The sequence below is a fragment of the Trichosurus vulpecula genome, chromosome 5 (assembly GCF_011100635.1).
Source record: "Trichosurus vulpecula isolate mTriVul1 chromosome 5, mTriVul1.pri, whole genome shotgun sequence".
Lineage (NCBI taxonomy): Eukaryota > Metazoa > Chordata > Mammalia > Diprotodontia > Phalangeridae > Trichosurus > Trichosurus vulpecula.
Window position 1 is genome coordinate 239490710 of NC_050577.1, and position 20141 is coordinate 239510850.

The 20141-nt window shown below is 36.0% G+C and overlaps 1 protein-coding gene across 1 annotated transcript in view; it reads right to left on the reverse strand.

Annotated features, from left to right (window-relative positions):
- NAV3 (neuron navigator 3) overlaps window positions 1-20141 on the reverse strand; it is a 341502-nt gene that overhangs the window by 287751 nt on the left and 33610 nt on the right. The window contains exons 3-4 of the mRNA XM_036760724.1: window positions 17241-17313; window positions 8606-8789 (exon numbers count right to left, since the gene is read on the reverse strand). Of these exons, the coding sequence (XP_036616619.1) occupies window positions 8606-8789; window positions 17241-17313 (257 nt within the window). The remainder of the gene's footprint in view (window positions 1-8605; window positions 8790-17240; window positions 17314-20141) is intronic.

Here is a 20141-nt window from a genome sequence, read left to right on the forward strand (position 1 = left end):
ATAAATACGGCCACCAGCACGGTACGCTATTTGGTGAAACCTCAAAGCAGTAAGGAGGTGGGGAAGTGTCTGTCAAAAATATTACAATAGCAAAGTCACATCCACTGGAAGATTCGGAAGAACTCAAGATTAAGAGGGTTTTAGGAAATTCAGGGCACCTCTTCCCACCATGACAGCTACCATCTATTACTTGGACCACAATGCTTTTTACCTCTATGTAGTTCTCAGACACTATCCTTGAAGTACAGCTGAATGGTTTTATATTTTAGGGTAAATTTCCAGTGTAATTAATGTTAAAGAAGCATTCCTTCTTATGGTTGTTTTTGAGCAGACTTTCATTTTATTGGTATTAAGGACTATAGAGGCAGGTACTACTACTGTATAGTAGTATGCAACTTAGATCATTTCCTAGGGTACTAAGAGGTTACTTGAAATGCCCAGGGTCTCACAGTTGTCATGTTTCAGAGGCAGGACCTAAATTCAGAATTTCCACAGTTACTGCTGATACTGGTTTCTCCCTATCCTACTTGTCCCTATTCATGTCACTGTCCCAACTTTTTTTTTAAAGATGTTAGTAACTCAGTCACTGTCTTATTCTCCACCAGCATCTTGTATTATTTTAAGGCACTACAATAGTCAATATTCATGATAATCACCCTGACAATGTGATAATTCTTCAGCCTCTTTTACTCTAAGAACTCCATTCTCTACCAGACCAGTCACATACCAACATAGTCACACTGCCTACTTTATTCTCTTGGAACTGAATCTTATTCTCTTGGAACTTACAAAATAAAGACTTTGGAATTTGGTTCTGTGACCACATTCATTTACAATCAACTTTCTCTTTCCTCTTATTATGATCTTTGGTGCCTTGACTTATCCAAATCCTTCAACTTCATTCATCTCATCCACTCTGTTTTCATTGCCTCCGGTATATAAATTTCCATATAATATATAATCCTGCCCTCATGTTGCAGTACCTGAGAAATAGGGATAAAGAAGCTTAAGACAAACTTTCCCTCTTGGGGGGGTATGAATATTTTCAGATGTACCTGACTTTCCTGACCAAAAACCCAGGCCCTAAAATGTGATATTCTTTCCTCTAAGCGTTCAGTCATAGATTGTAGGACTATAAATATAGAGCTGGAAGGGAACCCACTTGTTTGCATGTTGTCTCCCCATCAGACTGACAGCTCCTTGAGAGGAAGAGATATTTTTTGCCCTACTTTGTATCCTCAGAACTTAACACAGCACCTGAAATATGGTGGACACTTAATAATATTTGTTGACTTCCTGACTAGAGGCCATAGAGTCCAAAGTTTTCATTTTACAGATGAGGAAACTGAGACACAAAATAATTATGTGATTTGCTCAGGGACACAATGTTAATAAGTCTCTGTGGTAGGATCACTTTCATTTCTATACAGTTAAAACTAGAAAACCTGGCTTTGAAATTTCCCAAGATAACAAACTCACCAGACTTCCTTTCACTCAGATTCACAAATTCCTTCTTTACCATTTTGTAGAATTTCTTCAATAAGGATTGAACTTGAAATTTCATTGGTTTAAGGAACTCCTAAAGGAGGAAATTCCTTTATTCAAAATCTCCAGGAGGTATTCACCTGGAGAGATCCAGTGCCCCCTACATCTATGGAATATATATATATATATATATATATATATATATATATATATATATTTCTATCACCATTGAATCCAGAAATCTCAATCTCTCTCTCTCTCTCTCTCTCCTTCTGTGTATGTTTATCTCTGTCTCCCTGTCTCTTTCTGTCATCGCATGCTTTTTTATTCTTTCTTGCACACTCACCACTCATTTATACTTTCTTCCTTTCACACTTTTGAACCTTATATAACAAGTGTCTGACAAGGAAAAAACTAAAATGGAAATTTGCTTTCAATATTCCTGCTGAAGTTTGTTAGTTTGACCCTCTGTGGGGGTTCTTAACTTGCAATCTATGAACTTCAATTCTTTTTTATATTTTGATAGCTATTTCAATATAATTGGTTCTTTTTTGTAAATATACTATGAATTTAAATGCATCATTTCTTACCACAGGCTTTGCTAAACCACCAATGGCATCTATCACTCACTGAAACACACATACACACACACAGTTAAGAACCATTACCTACTCTATAACAGGAGAGTCACCCAGACGCTAATTCAGCCACCTAAATGCAAAACCCCACATTTTATCCTGATACCCAATTTGTCTTTTTGTACCTTAGCCAGTCATTAAATGTTTGTTTCACATGTACCACAATCTGCACTCCAGTGTACAGAGAAAAAAAATTTCTCCTTTACTTGTTTTCATTTGCTCATAATTCCCTAAAGCTACACTGGAGAAAATATAGTAATCTTTATGTGGAAATTCATTCAATCAACAACTCTATTAATCAGCATTTTCATCCATTTTATGCCTTTAGCTACAAAAAAAAATAAACATGGTAAAAGTGATCTCAAACAGCTACATCTTACTACATGTTTATATGGAGGTTTTTTTTTTCCATGAAAATAGGACATATGGGCCTTCAAATGAAATCTCTTGCCTTTTCCAGAGCACAAATTTTGTTGTTTCTTTTTTTTTTCAGTTAATAGAAAGGTCTGACCACAAATCACTCTCCAATTCAAAAAGTTTCAGTGGTTCTCCGTTTCTTCTAGGATAAAAATGTCAAGCCTGGCATTGAAAGTCCTTTATGATCTGGTACCAGTTGACCTTTCCAAACTTAATGTCTTTCCTTAAAGCAATCCACTTTCTAGCCAGGTTGGCCTACTTAGGATCACAGAGTTAGAGGTAATAGAAATCTCATCTTATAGGTGAGAAAAATGAGGTCCTGAAGGTTATGGGTCTTGGCTGCGGTTACATAGGCAGTAAGGGGCAGTGCTAGGTTTTCAACCAAGATCTTCTCTCTCCAGATCTTCTATCTTTTCCTTTGCCCTAAGATAGGCTGTTTCAGAAATTCAACGTTCCATCCCCCATTCCCCTGCCTTTGCAGACTGTCCATTCTATTTCCTCTTCAATTCTCTTCCAAATAAATAAAATACATTTAATTTTAAAATAAAATATTAAATATTCTAAATTTTAAAAATTAAAATAATTTGAAAATAATGAAAATATTTGAAAATAACGTTGAAAATGCTAAAGGTATCAAAATAAAAACAAAAATAAAGTTGTTTTTAAGGAATTCATGCAATTCTACTAATTTATTTTTTAAATCCTATTCAAATTGAAAACTCTAGACATAAGACAAATCCTTAAAGTTTTCCTTCCTTATCCTTCCATTCTTTCTTCCTTATTTCCTTTTTTTTTGAGATTAGATCTCCCTATTTTGCCCATGCTGGCAATTCAGTAGCCATGTGTGGCGTAATGACTGTCACAGAATCTTTATCCTACTCCATTGTTTCCACCCTGGGCCAGTTAGCTACTCCCCACACTTCACTTCCCCTCTTAAGCAGTGTGGTAGTCTTTAACTCCTATGGGGTTCATCATATTAGGGCTAGATTTAGATGAGCTTTAGCCCAACTATAGCTCAGGACTCCTGACTTTAATCAATCCACCAGACTCAGCCTCCCTTGATAGGATTTCACATCATATCCAGCCATTTTTTAAGCATTCCAAATAACAGACCAGTAGGAAATTTAAGCCCATTCTATGAAAAGACCTCTAAAATCAAAAAGAAAATCAATACAAACCAGGAATTATATCTTTTAGCCTCTAGAAAACAAATTATTCTTTAGTCATTTCAGTCATGTCCAATTCTTCAAGGCCCTATTTGGGGTTTTCTTGGCAAAGATACTGGAATGGTTTACCATTTCCCTCTCCTGTTTATTTTACAGATGAGGTAACTGAGGCAAACAGGGTTAAGTGACTTGCCCACGGTCACACAGCTAATACAAGTCTGAGGCCAGATTTTAATTCAGGAAGCTTCCTGATTCCAGGCCTGCCACTATAAGCACTGTGCAATCTAGCTGCCCCAAAGAAAATGAATACTAATACGCAATCAACACATTTTCTTCTGCATTTGTTTTCCAACTTCTATCTCATTAACAATCAGAGATTTTATTTATTCCATTACTTTGTTTTCTTATAGACAGATGCACTTGGGAAATGCTCAAATGTTTCTCTAATTTTACCTTATATATTTTTTCATGAATTGTATTTTTTCAGAATTACCCAAAGGAAAGGTACTCAAATTATACTTTATACTTTGATGGATCTGTAATTTCATCTATGTGGGTACTGCCTCCCCTGAGGCAGGGAATCTCAGTCTGTACATACCACCTCCTCCACTAACATTATTATCAAAGTTCTTCCCTAATTCTATGTAAAAAAATCTTCTCTATCACATGGTAGCATCCCTCTGGTTCTGGTAGCATGAAGGTGACAGTGCCAGAACTGTATGCTATCTCTTAGTATCATTACAAAACCAGTTCCTGCCTTTTCCAGGTATGTTTTCTCCCTAGTTTCTTTCATGAAACATCTTATATACAAGTAATCAGTGATAAACTGCTACTGCTTACTTGCACTCAACATGTGTCTCTCTCCATTATCCCTCAGATCATTTCTAAATTTATAATTATATTAAATCTCAAAATTTTCTGAGATCCTATTTTAAATACCAAAGGTGGTAGGCACCTACTTGGGAAAGATATTAATAAACATAAACACTACTCAACTTGGAGTAAGCTGTGGAACACAGTGAAAAGAGGCCTAGGTTATGAATTAGGAAGCAAGGGGCTCAAATCCCACCTCTGGCAATATTGGCTGTATGACCTTAAGTAAGTCATTTAGTTTCTTAGTGTTCTAGGCCACTCTCTAAAACTACATGTTTTGAAGATGGCAACCTAAATCAGGAGAAGAATTTCCCTGACCTGGGAGTTCATTAAACAAAAGTAAATCACATAATCAGTTGTTGTTTAGTCGTTTTCAGTCATGTCCAACATTTTGTGACCCAATTTGGGGCTTTCTTGGGAAAGATAATGGAGCAGTTTGGCATTTCCTTCTCCAGCTCATTTCATAGATGAGGAAACTGAGACAAATAGGGTTAAGTGACTTGGCTAGGGTCACACAACTAATAAGTGTCTGAGTCCATATTTGAACTCAGGAAGATGAATGGACTGCATGCCTGGCATCTTATCCACAACGCCACCTAGCTGCTCCATAGAACCAGCCCCAGTTGCTAATCTTATATATATGAATAACTGAGGAAGAAGAGAACACTAACACCAAAGGAGAAGCAGAAAGGTTTCCCTTTGGAGGTGGTACACTGGAAGCAGTTAGGGACTCTCAGAGAAAGAGGTGAGGAGACAGAGCATTATTAGCCATGGAGGGACATCCACATTTATGTGGATGAAGTACTAAATTATTTCTTGCTCATAACTTAGATACCACTGGATACAATCCAGAACTTTCCAAAGATGTAGGAAAAAATATATTTTGAAGCTACCAGGCCTGCCTTTGCTGAATATTCAACAGAGAACAAAAGGACCCCAAAGCATTGTCAAACAAGTTTAGAAATACTGCTACAAGCTCAGTTTGCTAATGTCTTGCCATCATTGGGAGCAACAAACTAACATCCTATTTAAAAAGTGATTTCAGACCCATGGACTTCCACATAAACTTTTAATGGTTCTTACAAGCATGATCAATCAGTCCTCGGGGTCTACAAAGTTAGGGAGATGGGGTAGGATTTTGACTACCTCAGGCCACTTAGTCTTTTTCAAACTTCAATATATGAAATAAAATAAGCATTCCCATAACAGAATAATTTTTAAAAAAGATGACTGCAAAAGAAACTGCAAATCTATTATGTACAATTTGTAATTCCTTTAAAATATATAATAAAGCTATCATGTATTTTTTTTCCTTTTTTTCTTCTCTTCTCCTCCCCTATCCTAGAGATGGCTACCATTATTAAAGAAATCTGACAGCCCATGGTAGGAGAATGATTCCTTGCGATGAGTTCCTACTGGGGGAAAAAAAATTACAGAAAGAAAGAAAATAGAAATGAAAAAGTATAGTAGAAAATGGTGCAGAATTATTATGGCTGTTTCCTTTTGTTGCTGTTTTCTGACAGCCAATCGGGGGTTAAGTGACTTACCCAGGGTCACACAGATACTAAGTGTCAACTTCCTGAGACTTCATTTGAACTCAGGTCCTCCTGACTCCAGGGCCAGTACTATATCCACTGTGCTACCCAGCTGCCCCCGTTATGGTTATTTCCTTTAGTCAATTAATCAAAAAGCATCTATTCAGGTGCTGTCTGAGGTACTGAAGATATAAAGACAAAAATTAAAAAAAAAAAACTAGCCCCTGCCTCAAAGAGCTTGCTTTCTATCAAGAGTGATGCACAAGGGCGGGTGTGCACAAACACATAAATTCACTCTATATTCCTAGAGAGGCAATATGTGAGGGATCCTTGGAGTCAAGGAAGGCTTAGATTCAGGTCCTACTTCTAATACTAAAGGTTATGAGATCCTCGAAAGTCTGCTCTCTCCACTACCAGAACAGGAAGTCCCTACCACTACCTTGAGTAAAAAACCTCTGGCTTGTGTGTTCCAACGTCTGTCCTGATCAGCTTATCTTACTTCCAGTGACACTGGCCTGGCTGCTATTGTTTAAATAAACATCCATGTGCAGAGTCCATGGCCATCCCTCATGAATGTAATGTTCTCTCTCCTCATTCCCTGGGCTTCCTTGAAGTCCCAGGTTCTATCTCGCTTTCTGCAGGAAGATTTCCAGATGCCCCTTAATTTTCATGCTTTCCCTCTTTTGGTCATTTCTGATTTATCCTATATGTTGTTTTTGTGTAAATAATTGTTTTCACATTGGCCCATTATTCTGTGAGTGCCTCGAAGTCTGAGCACAATGACTGCCCAATCAATATATGGTAGGCACTCAAAAACTGTTTAATGGCTAATTGATAAGTGTATAGATTAATATATATACATATGCATAACATATATACAGATATGAAAATACCTTTAAAATCAATAAGAATTAAATATTTCCCCCCCCCCAAAATAGCCTACCACTACGCTGGGAACTTGAAGTCCAAAACTCTGATTCACATTTATTCAAGAAATAATTAAAGAACATTTATTTGCCAAAGGTGGAAACATTAGCACAACAGTGCTTAATGAGATCCTTTAGCAATTATTTCAACCAACCTGCATTCTAAAGAAAATTTAATCCATTTATTTTTACATTCTATTTTTTATTATTATTTTTAGCTCCCAGGTCAACTTCCTGTTCATTTCAATGGCTTAAAAAGAACTTCAGGAAATCTTACTACTAGCGATGTTTAGTTTTATATTGTAACTTGGAACAGGAAAACATAAAAGAGGTAAATGGCTCTTTTTTTTTTGGTCAGGCAAAAGGCTTTCTTTCTATTCTTTAGAAAGTCCAGGGAACTCACAGAGCAGAACATTTTATTATCACTAATTTGATGAGCACAATTCTTGCTTGATGCTCCGATGATCTAAGACAAGCTTTTCACCACCACCACCACCACCCCAAACACACATACATACACACACAATTACATTTAGAGGGATGAAGGATATTACTCAACACATCACTTGTGATGCAGTAACAATGATGGAGGGGAGGGGAATGTTCAGATAAAGAAGATCTGAACACAATTCCATGGATTAGAATGACTCATTTTTTATCCTCGGTAGATAAACAGCTAGATAGAACCTTTAAATTAGATGAGATTTGAAGGAACATTTTTGCTAATACTAACAAATTAGTAATTGAAAACAGGAAAAACAAACCAAAGCTTTACTCTTTAAGATTACTCTGTGTGTGTGTGTGTTGTTTGTGGTGATTTTTTTTAAAGGAATGCAGGTCAGGAAAGACACAGGGTTGACTATATGTGAGGCAAGTTATAGGCAAATTCTCGGAATGAAGCTTCATAATTATAGTTTGTTTTGAATGGGGGAAAGGCCATATTGGGAGGGAGAAGGAAGAAGTAAGTGTTTGAAACCATATTAGCCTTTGCCTACATGCACAAAGCAATTTAAAAGCCAGACAACACTTACATGGCAGGAATTGAACACACACATACACACATACACAGCGGCCAATTATTTGTTTTGCTGACTAGATTCTCTTAATGATGTCAGCATCTCATCAGTGAAAACAGCCAAACTAGATTAGCTAAGTACATAGTGAGGGAAAATGTGATAGTTAAAATTTATCAACATAGCTCAAGAATGAAAAGTCTATTTCTATCAAGTCACTTGTGGTAAATACATTTAACACACATTATTTTAAGGAGAGAGGGGGAGGGATAACAGAAAGGAAGAGGTGCACCACATGTCCAAAATGGTTTTACCCCCAATCATGGATTAAATAAACAAGTTACAAAAACACCAGATTACAAACCAGCAGCCACACAACAAACAAATCAAGTTCAGACCTTTAAAGTTCATCCCACTGACTTGTCAAAACACACCTTTCTTCTTGGGTTTTGTTATTTTTTTAGTGATTGTTGTTTGGGTTTTGATTTCGGATTTTCGTTTTTGTTTTTCCTGACCAAAGTCATCTGGAGCTTCCCCAAGCATCTGACTTACCTGGACTGCATATCTTGTTGAGTTTTGGACTGGCTGACTTCAGCTGGTGGTGATGGGTGAGTGACGTGTTGCTGGAGTTCTACGAGAGACTGGTAGTACTGTTGTTGATGGTGTTGCTGCTGTTTGTACCGAGATAAACTAAAAAACAACCCTAAAATGGCTTTCAAATTTCCATTTCTTATTTCTGTTAAAAAAAAACAGGAAAGAGAAATATAAATACCATAATCTAAATTTAATGTTACTACTGTTACTATAGTATCTATTATTATGATTATGATGACAATGATGATGATGACTATTACACATGAACGGAAAATACTTATCCATCAATTAAATTCTGGATACAACAATTTTGTTCACTAACAAACAAGAAAATCAACCCTGGAGGCTTCACACTCCCTTTATGTGTAGCCAAAGAAAAAATGGATTTCTAACCTAACCCGACCTTTCAAAATAGGCATAGGGATAGGAGAGTAAGGTGAAAAACTATTCAAAACAGACTTGTCTTTGGCAACTCTGAGACTTGCTTTCTCATGAGCAAATCAAAAGCTTAGTAGCTTTTCTATCAAATGTCTGTTTTAAAATATTGCCTGTCACATTTCCACAGCTCAGGAAGTGGTTCACACTGTCAAGTAAGGAATGAAAGCTACCACTGTCCTTTTATTTTTTAATATCTGACAATAAGCCTAGAGTTTATTTTTTTAATTTATTTATTTTACTTTTAATTTATGGAATAAAATAAAAATTTCCATAACACAGTATGATAAAAATATGAGTGCACATGATTGCACAGATCTATTATATACTTGCTATTCCTTTTAAATATATAATAAAGTTACTATGTAAATTTCTTTTTTTTTTCTCTCCCCCACCCTAGAGATGGCTGCTGTAAGATGCAAATAGGCATGTATGCACACATACACACATATACACATATATGAAAAATTATTCAATACACAATTCTATTTATCAAATCATTATAAGATCAACAGAATTTCTACAATGAGAGGTTCCTTCTCTTGGCCCTTGCTATCAATCTTTTGCATAAATTAGGCACAAATTAATAAGACTTTTCTAAACATAGGAGCACAACATCCAGGAAACTGAGATTTCAATTTAGTTTTTCTAATGAAAGCTATAGGTCAATCTCCATTTTAATCATTCCATTTAGGGGTGGTAATTTTTTTTGTCTTCTTATCCTAAGTGCCTACCACAGTGTTTGCCCCATAACAGGATGAATAAATAATTGCTTGTTTATTAATCCATTGCTCCCCAAATTTTTTCCTCCTGTATAATACTTCCAAGGTCTAGGATTCCATAGTTGTGGGTAGTGACAAAGACCACAGTGCCTCTATTCCTTGATGTATTGTCTTCAAGAGTTTCTTTGGCCCAAAGTTTCATTATCCTGGAGCAGTTTTCCTTTGAAGGCACATGCCTTGTCCTTTGAGTGAATATAAACTATTTTAAGGGTGGGGATTATTTCACTTTTTCTTTTTACATTGTTACTGTTCAGTAACATCCAACTCTTCATGAGCCCTTTTGGGGTTTTCTTGGCAATGATACTGGAATGGTTTGCCATTTCCTTTTCCAGATAATTTTACAGAGAAGGAAACTGAGGCAAATAAAGTTACTTGCCCAGGGACACACTGCTAGTAAGTATCTGAGGTGGGATTTGAACTCAGGAAGAAGAGTCTTCTTGTCTCCAGGCCTCGCACTCTATCCACTTTGCCAACTAGCTGCTGCCTTTCTTTGGATCCCCAGCATCTATAACACTTCCTGCTACACAGATGCTTGATGAAGTTCATTAATTAACTGATGGAGTAGTTAATATAAAGCTTGGTAATACTTGGTGGTACTCAGGGTCACAAGCACTGCATGATGAGACATCAGAGGACAGTTATTATTTTCATTCCCTTAGATTTATGATTAAATATTTTTAAATGGAACAGCTGCTACCAGTATTTAAAATTCCATTTAAATTTTATTCATTTATTTCTTTATAAAAATGAGGATATGCTTAACAGTTACAACCTGCAGCTGACCTTTCTTATAGTAGTTATATTTTAAATTGATTAGAGAGAAAGAAATGAGCAGAAGGGTGCAAAAAAATCTAGGAGATTGGTAAAAACTATTTTTAATGTGGCTTAGAAGAAGCAATAAAATAGCTCATGCTGGGATTTCAAGGCTTTCTGTCTGCCTTTGGATTGTGGTGGCATTAACAAAGCGCTTGGTCTGCTGTCTTTTGGCTTATGATATGATCCCTACTTCTCAGTGGAATTGCTGCTGTAACACAAACTTCTGAACTGTTATTTTTTTTCTTCCAGCCTCTCCCCAGTGTAAAAGAAAGCACAAATGACACTCTTACCCTGAGTTTAGACTTTGACAAATTTTAATGAACTCTTAAAATGCTCTAAGTTCTTGTTTAAAAATGGGATTTTATTCATTCAATAAATATTTATTATATATCTGCTACATCCAAGACCTTATGCTAGATGATGGGGATGAAAGAGATATAATCCTTGCCCTCATGAAGGTTATACTCAAAATGGGAGGAGGAAATGTGGTCATAGGTAAGTAAAATATATGGGGGAGTGTTATAGGAGGGAGGGAAACAAGAAGGTGTTAAGTGTATGTGTCAAGGACTGTGCTGAATCCTTTCAGTTGAGCCTCACTACAACGCTGGAGGTAGGTGCAATTATTATCCTCATCTTCCAGTTGAGACAACTGAGGCAGGGAGAAGTTATGAGACTTACTCAGAGTCCCAAAGCTAGTAAGAGTCTGAGGTTGAATTTGAACTCAAGACTTCCTGACTTTTGGGCCCAACTCTCTTTCCATCATGCCCCCTATCTTAATTACAGCATCTTCCCTCCTGTTACTTGTTTCCAATTTATTTAGTATATGACCTGTCGGCACACAGTTACTTTCATGTAGTCTCCCACATGAGACTGTGAGGTCCTAAAGGACAGGGATTGTCTTTTCCCTTTATTTCTATCCCTAGCACTTAGCACAGTGCCTAGCATATAGTGGGTGCTCAACAAAATATTTATTGATTTATAGCTTCCTTGTGATAGAAGGCAAAAAGGATCTCTACAAAGTAAAATAGCTAAATCTTAAAGGAGCAAATATAACTTTCAGCTTGGTTAAGTTGAAGGCCTTTTTGTAAAAGGCAGCAGCTGAGTACTTCAAGGATGGAAGGACTTCAACATGCAGAAGTCAAGGTGTAAATTCCAGTCATGGTTGGGATATAGAAGGGGAGAGTGCTTATGTAAATTTATACAGGTGGGAGAATACAGGATGAGATCAGAAATCAGAGGTCCAATATCTAGACCCAGACTGGACCTCCAAGTCCATGTATTACAAACCCACAGTTTTAAAGATGAGGAAACTGAGGACCATCACAGAGATTAAGTGTTTTGCCCAAGGCCTCACAGGTAGTTTGTATCTGAAGAGGGATTTGAATTGAGATCTTTTTTAATTCCAAAGCCTAGGTTATTTCCATTGTACTGCCTAATGAAAGGTACAAGTACAGTTTGGCTAGAATGTAGAATGTATAAATGGTGAGAGTGTGAAATAAAGCTAGGAAGATAGGGTGAAACCAGATTAGATGCTAGGCTAAGATGTTGATATTTTACTTTATAGATTAATATGGATTTTTTTGGTAACTGGGCATTAATGTGGTCATGAGAAAGATTACTCTGGAAACTATATGAAGGATGGATTAGAAAGGGCAAAACACTGGAAGGAGTGATCAATAGAAGTATAGTGCAATAATCAAGGTAAGAACAAATGAGAGTGTGAATGGACATAGTTGTAGCATGACTGGCAAGGAGGGACAGATGTGAGAGAAATTAGAAAGAGTGGGAGGAATTAGGAGGGAGAAAAGAGCTACAGGCAGTTGAGTGTGGAAGCAACGGAATTTTCTACCAAGTCCCAATTCCATCTCTGATGATGACTATCTAAGTGACCTTGGACAACTCACTTCACCTTCCAATGCCTCAGTTTCCTGAACTGGAAAATGATGTATCTGTACTAGATGGCCTGCGAGGTCTTTTCTACCTCCACATATATGAATTTCTCACTAAGTTTCTAAGCACAGATTATTAAATAAAGAGTGATGTCATGACCAGAGATAGCATAGTTGAGGTAGGGGAAGTAAAGTTTTATAGAGGGGGAAGATAAAAGAGCTTAGTTTTATACATAAAGAGCAGAACATGGTACACTGGAAAGAATTCTGTCATTGGGTAAGATTATTTGAGTTTGAATCTAGCTTCTCCACTGCAGTTCACTTAATGTATCCTAAAACTTACAGATGGACAGATACAAAGATATCTGTCAGATAGATATCAGACAGATATCTATATAAAGATATAGATATGTGTGTATGCATGTTTATATGTGCATATATGTGTTTGTGTGTGTATGTATCAGCCACGGCATGCTGGTGACTCATATTTTAGCTAATAGACCCCTAAAATCCAGGGATCTTTTTCACACAAACTATTAGTCCACCTATGCCTTCCTCTATTATTAAATTCACTTTTTAATCTATTTTTGTTTATTGTGTTAAATATTTCCGAATTACACATAAAAAAATTAACTCTTTTTTTATTTTGAATTCTTAATTCTCTCCCTTTCTCCCTTTCACCCCTGCCCCACCCCTTGAGAAGGCAAGTATTACATCTATTATACATGGGAATTCATGCAAGAAATATTTTCATATTAGCCTTCTTGCAGAAGAAAATATACATTAAAAAAACAAGAAAATTAAAAAGTAGGTTTCAGTTTATACTCAGAGTTTATGCTTTCTTTGGAGGTAGTTGGCATTTTTCTTCATGGGTCTTTTGAATTGTCTTGGATCACTATTTTGATCAGAACAGCTAAGACTATTGACCATCCTTGCAATATTGGTGTTACTGTGTACAATGTTCTGGTTCTGCTCACTTAACTTTGCAACAGTTCATGACCATTTTTCCAGATTTATACAATTCACATTTTAAAACCTCTCTTTGTGTTCAAGTATAATTGAACTCCAAGATTCCTTCTAGCTCAGATATTCAGTAAGTCTTCATGTCCTTAAAAATAATTTTTAAAGTACTTTCAAACATTATTCCAAACAAAAATTGGCATTATCATTCCTCTGCTCCAAAGTCTTCAGTGGTCTCCTTTTGTTTATTAAGTAAAAATAATACTCCCTTAATTGCCATGTAAGATTCTCCACAAGCTTACAAATACTCTCTCTCCTTTCCAACCTTATCTGACATTTACTCCCTTCTCTAGACTCTATTATATTGAACACAGAATGCTCTCTATTTCATCAAGCAAATGCTTGATACCTGGCACAGTTAATAGAGACCTGGATGTGGATTCAGTAAACTCTCAGTTCAAATCCAGACTCAGACAATAGCTTTATGACCCTCATTACTTCACTTAATCTCGATCTGTTTCAGTTTCCTCATCTAGCTATTAGTATTCAAGCAATCAACGAGCATTTAATACATGCTTACTGTGTACTAGGGGCAACGCTAGGTTCTAGAGATACAGAGATAAAAAAGAACGAACTCTGTGCTCAAAGGCTTTTGTTCTCTCAGGGGAGGCAAAATGTACAGTTATAAGTATATATGAAATATATGTATCCCCTTTCCTCAAGAAATTAATCTACCAAGGAAAAATTATACACATACTGTTTGGACATATAATACAATATATAGAAAATATTTTATATTATTACATATTTTATTATATATTTATATATTTTGTTAACATATTTCCTGATATGTAATATATGTTGTTATTTTTCAGTTGTTTCAGTCATGTCTGACTGTTTGTGACCCCATTTGGGATTTTCTTGGCAAAGATACAGGAGTGGTTGTCATTTCCCTCTCCAGATCATTTTACATATAAGGAAACTGAGGCAAACAGGGTTAAGTGACTTGCCCAGGGTCAAACAGCTTGTAAGTTCTGAGGACAAATTTGAACTCAGGTCTTCCTGACTCCAGGCCAGGCCCTCTAACCGTTCTACCACCTCTTTGCCCAATATATATGTATATATCTATACATCTACAGTATATATTACATAATATAATGTGATATATATGACATATGCCATGTAACAATATGATCACATATGTGATATGTTATATTATAATGCATACCATTTGATTTCATCATATGTGTATACTATAATATGTGCCTCCCAGCTCGGATTTTCTTGTCTCTCTTTTGTGCACAAACAGTATATATAAAGTTTGTATTCAATACAAGATAAGCATAAGAGAATTGGGTGGGAAGGCATGGGGAAAAATGAATAATCAGGCAGTTGAGAAGAACTGCAAAGGCTTCATGTAAAGGAAGGATATTAGGAATCCTGAGGTAGAGGTGAGGCTGGCGATACATGGCAGACACTGGAGAGAATCTGTACAGAGATAGAAATTTGGGGGAAGTGGTAGCCACCTGGGGGAACCAGATCTGCTAGTCTTACTGCATGGAGGACTTGGGAGAGTGAGATATGGTAGGTGCTACACACCATTTATAAGGAACAGAAAGCAAGTCAATTTGACCGCTGTACACTGCCCATTCTTTCTGATCACCATGCCTTTGTTCAAATCTTTCTTGCTTTATCTAGAATGCCCTTCCTCCATCACCTTCTTACCAGCTAAATTCTAATACGTCATCTAAATCCAAACAGAAATGAAACGTTCTCCATGGAGCCTTCCCTGATTCTCTTGTCAGGATGGGCTCCTCTCTGAGATCCACCGGATCTGTTACTCTGTACTCAATCATTACAGCTTATCCTCCTAATAGTGTTAGGGTTACCCCTAGGGACAGAAATAGCAATAGGCAAGTCCCATCTTACAGCTGTTATCATTGTTCGTGTTGTAATGCAATTACATGTAATGGCTCTATATACATGTTGTAGAAAGCATAGGTTATTAACCTCTTTGGTATCATTAGCAATCTGGTGTAGCCAATGGACTCCTTCTCAGAATAATGTTTCCAAGTTCATAAATGAAGATTCATAGAATTACAAAGTAAACCAATTATAATGAAATGCATTTATCAAAATGTTCATTAAAAAAAGGCAGGAATGGAGAGGAAAGCAGTTCAAAGATTCAAAGTTAAGAACTCTTGTTATACAAGAAGGTACTTGCTGCCGGGTCAGGGTGGGGAAAGAACAATCTGACCAGGTCACTTCCCTACTCAGCACAAGCTGTGCATCCCTATCATGTGTAGGGATGGAATATAAACTCTTCTGTTAGCATTTAAAGTCCCTCATCTGGCTACAAACTACTCTCACAGGCCAATTAGCCATTACTTGCCTTCACATGTTCTATATTTCAGTAAAACTAACTTCCTCACTTTCCCTCACAAATAAGATTCTAACTCGTGACATGATGTCTTTTCAAAGGAGTCCCTCGTACCTGAAATACACTCTCTTCTCACCTCTGTATCTTAGAGTTCTTCCTTCAAAGCTCAGTCTAAGCACTACCTGCTAAGAAGGCCTTTCTAGACTTTTCCTAGATGCAAATACCTCCCCGCATCCCCTTTCTATAAAATATCCAAAAAGAAGCTATTAAAGTTTAATGTTGTACTAAAACTTTTGGGACATGTTGTATTTATTGTGTATTTATTTTGAAATGTGTATTGTGTTTTAATGTACATAATATATTAAATGTTTATATGTTTAAATGTTGTGTCTCCAAAGAGAGTTTAAGTTCTTTGAAGACAAAGATTGTTTCATTATATGCACAGAACTGATCATAATTCCTGCTACATAGTAGTAACTGATGTGTAGATGGGTAGATGGGTGGGTGGATTGGTGGATGGGTGCGTGGATGGATAGAGGCAAGCACCCCCCAGTCTCTGTGTTGATCCATTCTCACCCTTTTCTTTCATATCATCTAATCCTTCTAATCTTCCCACTTATCTGTTCTCATTCTCTGCTTTAAATAAAAAACATAAAACCCCAAATTCACATTAACATCTTTCCTTCCATACTCCCACATTTAGAGAACTTGGGCCAGCTACCATTTAATATTACAACAATGCTGTCACTGCTACATATTAAGTGTTTAATTAATGCTTCTTGCCAGTATCAAATATGTTAGCCTTTTATTTACTGTCTTTGTTGCTATTCCATCAGCCAGTCATGTGTGACTTTTCATGACTCCAAATATGATAGCAGGTCAGGTCCTTCTGTCCTCCACTGTCTCCCAAAATCTGTCCAAGCTCATGTTCATTGCATTCGTGATACTATCTATTCATCTCAATCTCTACCATTCTCTCCTCCTTTTGCCTTCAATCTTTCCCAAAATCAAGGTCTTTTACAATTAATTTTATCTTCTCATGTAACCAGTCCTTGTGATTCTATCATGATTATGCTATCTGCCCTATAAAATTTCGGTAGTTTTTACTTTTCATATATAAAATACATTATTATTTATAACTAAAATTTTAAAATTTATATTTACATGTTTTATACTTTCCATATATTATCAATTAATTGAAAGTTGTTAAAAATCAGCTCATTTTGCATTTTACAGGTTGCTTGATAGCCTTTTATTCATAAAACTTTTTAAAGACAAAAAAAATCTTCCCCAAATCATTCTCCCATTGCCTATGATGGAAGAGTTCTTACCTTCAGCAGATAGACCTTGCACGTTTACTCCTCTGGCTGCTAGAAAGCTAAGGCAGACATCAACATTTTCAATCTGCAACAGAAAAAGAAATGACAAGCAACTGAGAGACTTTTCACCCCACAGTAAGTAAGAATGAGATCGGGAGGAACAAAATGGGGAAGAAAGAGGATGAATACTTGGCATTCATTACATAGTACAGCTTCTTACCAGATTTTAACAAGAATTATTATGGTTAATTAGGCAGTTGACATAAAGCTTCCATTGTCCAGTTTGGCACTTATAAACAATTCATAAAGCCTTGTTGCAGAATGGCATTCTGGTAGATCAGCAACCCACCTACTTAACATACAACCAGATTTTGTGCTTTACAAATATATCTCAGTGAAAGCATCCATAGAAGATGTAACACTATGTGTGTGTTCAGGAGGAGGTCATAACATAACTGAAAGTTAGCAAGCAATATTTGACAAATCAGCCAAAGGAGAGAAGTAAATTTTTCCCCCTTTAATCATAAAAATTAGAAATTTTACATTAATTAATTTGATTTGTTTCTTGACAGGGTAGAGTTAAATAGAAATACTTTAGGGAAACAAGGGATATGTTCAAGAAAAGGATGCCATTGGACATTAACCCATCTTATTCAACTTAGTAAGACAATAAATGAAATTAATAATCTAAATTGTAATTGACCTGATGGTGAAAGATGGAGGAGGGAGATTATAAAACAAATTAAGATAACTGATTTTTAACACTTGTTTGAAAAACTATAAATCTACAATTTTCTATAAGCCATCTTCATTATTATATATGTACATATTTTGACATTTCTTAATATATTTAAGTACTTAGTTAATTAGTCCAAATTTCCTAATCTGTGAGATGAAGGCATTAAACTTGATAGCCTTTCCAGCTCTAAATCTATTACCATATATAATAGTATATACCCATATTTGAAAAAATACACAATACCTTATATACCATATAGTATAACATATAATATTACTCTATATTCATATATGTGAAAATATTGCATAAAATATTTTATATATTTGTGCATGAGTGAGTGGAGGCAGAAGGGAGAGAGAGGAGAGAGGCAGAGAGGAGAAGAGAGAGGAGATAAAGGAGAGGGGTTAGGGCAGAGGAAGAGGGAGAGAGAGGGAGAGAGGATGCAGACATGTACAGAGATAGTAAACAATTGGTTACTAATTTCATAATTATTTCTGATTCAGCTCCCTGCATATTTTAGACCAATGATTCTTAAATTTTTCATCTTATGATCTATTTACATTCAAACATTTTTATGGTACCTTAAAGGACTTTTGTTTGTGGGGGTGATAAACATCTAGTTTTATTTTGAAAACAGTTTGGACTTCCCATATCCTCTGAAAGTGTCTCAGGATGCACAGTCTCAAATCCAAAATTAGAAGGATCAAAGTAAAAGAAATAGGATAGGATGCAACCATCTTAAGGATGGGGAAGGTAAGGGAGGGAGAAAATTTGGAACTCAAAATTTTTGAAAAAGATGGATATTTAAAAAAAAGCTATCTTTACATGCAATTGGGAAAAAAAAACATAAGATTTTTTAAAAAAAGTTTCAACCTAAATTCTTTAAACAAGCAACACATACCACTTAGGAGTCTAAACAGACTTATCATTCTACTGTGAATTCCTACTCCAATGCCTCGCTTTGGTGTGAAAGTGACTATTGGTCCTTAAAGACACTGTCAAGGAAGTGTGCATTCTGATAAGTAATAACAAAGTTTCAAATATGGGCACAGCTAAATGCTATATCCGCTTTTTAAAGGACCAGCTTAGCAAGCTACAGAACAGCTCATTTCCAGTAGGCTGGCTACTAGGTAATAAATTCTTTGAGTCTGACAAACAAACCATGAAGCAGATTTTTTTTTCCTAAAATAATCTTTAATCCTAAGCAGCTAGGTCCCTTGAGCTTCTTCAGTGACAGAGGTAGAGTGGTGGAAAGGGGAACAGAAAGTTCTAGAAATTGCTGTTTTTAAATCATCTGTAAGCATTAATGTTCTTTAAGAGATGCTGATCCACAACCAATGCAGACTCCTAAAGGCACTGGGACATAGTAAATAAAAAATACTTGACTTAGAATTTGCACAACAAGGGTTCACAACCCATGAGTTCAAAAACCATGTTTCTAAGTATGTGGTGTTCAGCAAGTCACTTAATATCTCTGAACTTTCCTGTACTCACTTGGAAAATTTAGAGAGGGTGGAATCAACGGCCTCTCCATTTTTAAATCTATAATCTTATGATATCGGTATTTACATCAGTACTAGCTCTCTTTGCAGAGGCAAAGAACTGGAAATTTAGGGAATACCTGTCAACTGCAGAATGGCTAAACAAGTTGTGGTATCTGAATGTGGTGGAATACTACTGAGCTATAAGAAATGATGAATTTGATGATCTTAGAGAAACATGGCTAGACTTGTAGGAAATAATGAAGAGCAAAATTAGTAGAACCCAGAGAACACTGTATACAGTAACAACAATATTGTTTTAAGAATGATTTTGAGTGAATAAGTTATTTTACCTATTATAAATAACCACATTAACTGTAAAGGACATATGAAGGAAGATGTTATCTGCATCTAGAAAAAGAACGTAAATTGAAGTATGGACTTATTATATGCACACACATTTGTGTCTAATGGCAGCCATCTCTGCTCGGGCAGGGAAAAAAAGGAAAAAAAAATCAGACTATACACATATACATACACATGTGTCTATGTAATACATACATATATACATATACATGTATACACATTTGTGCACATACACATATATATATATACACACATCTAAATGTAAAAATTTTGATAGGAGAAAACAAAGAAATTGTCAGAGTTGCTCTTATCATTCATCCAAGAGAA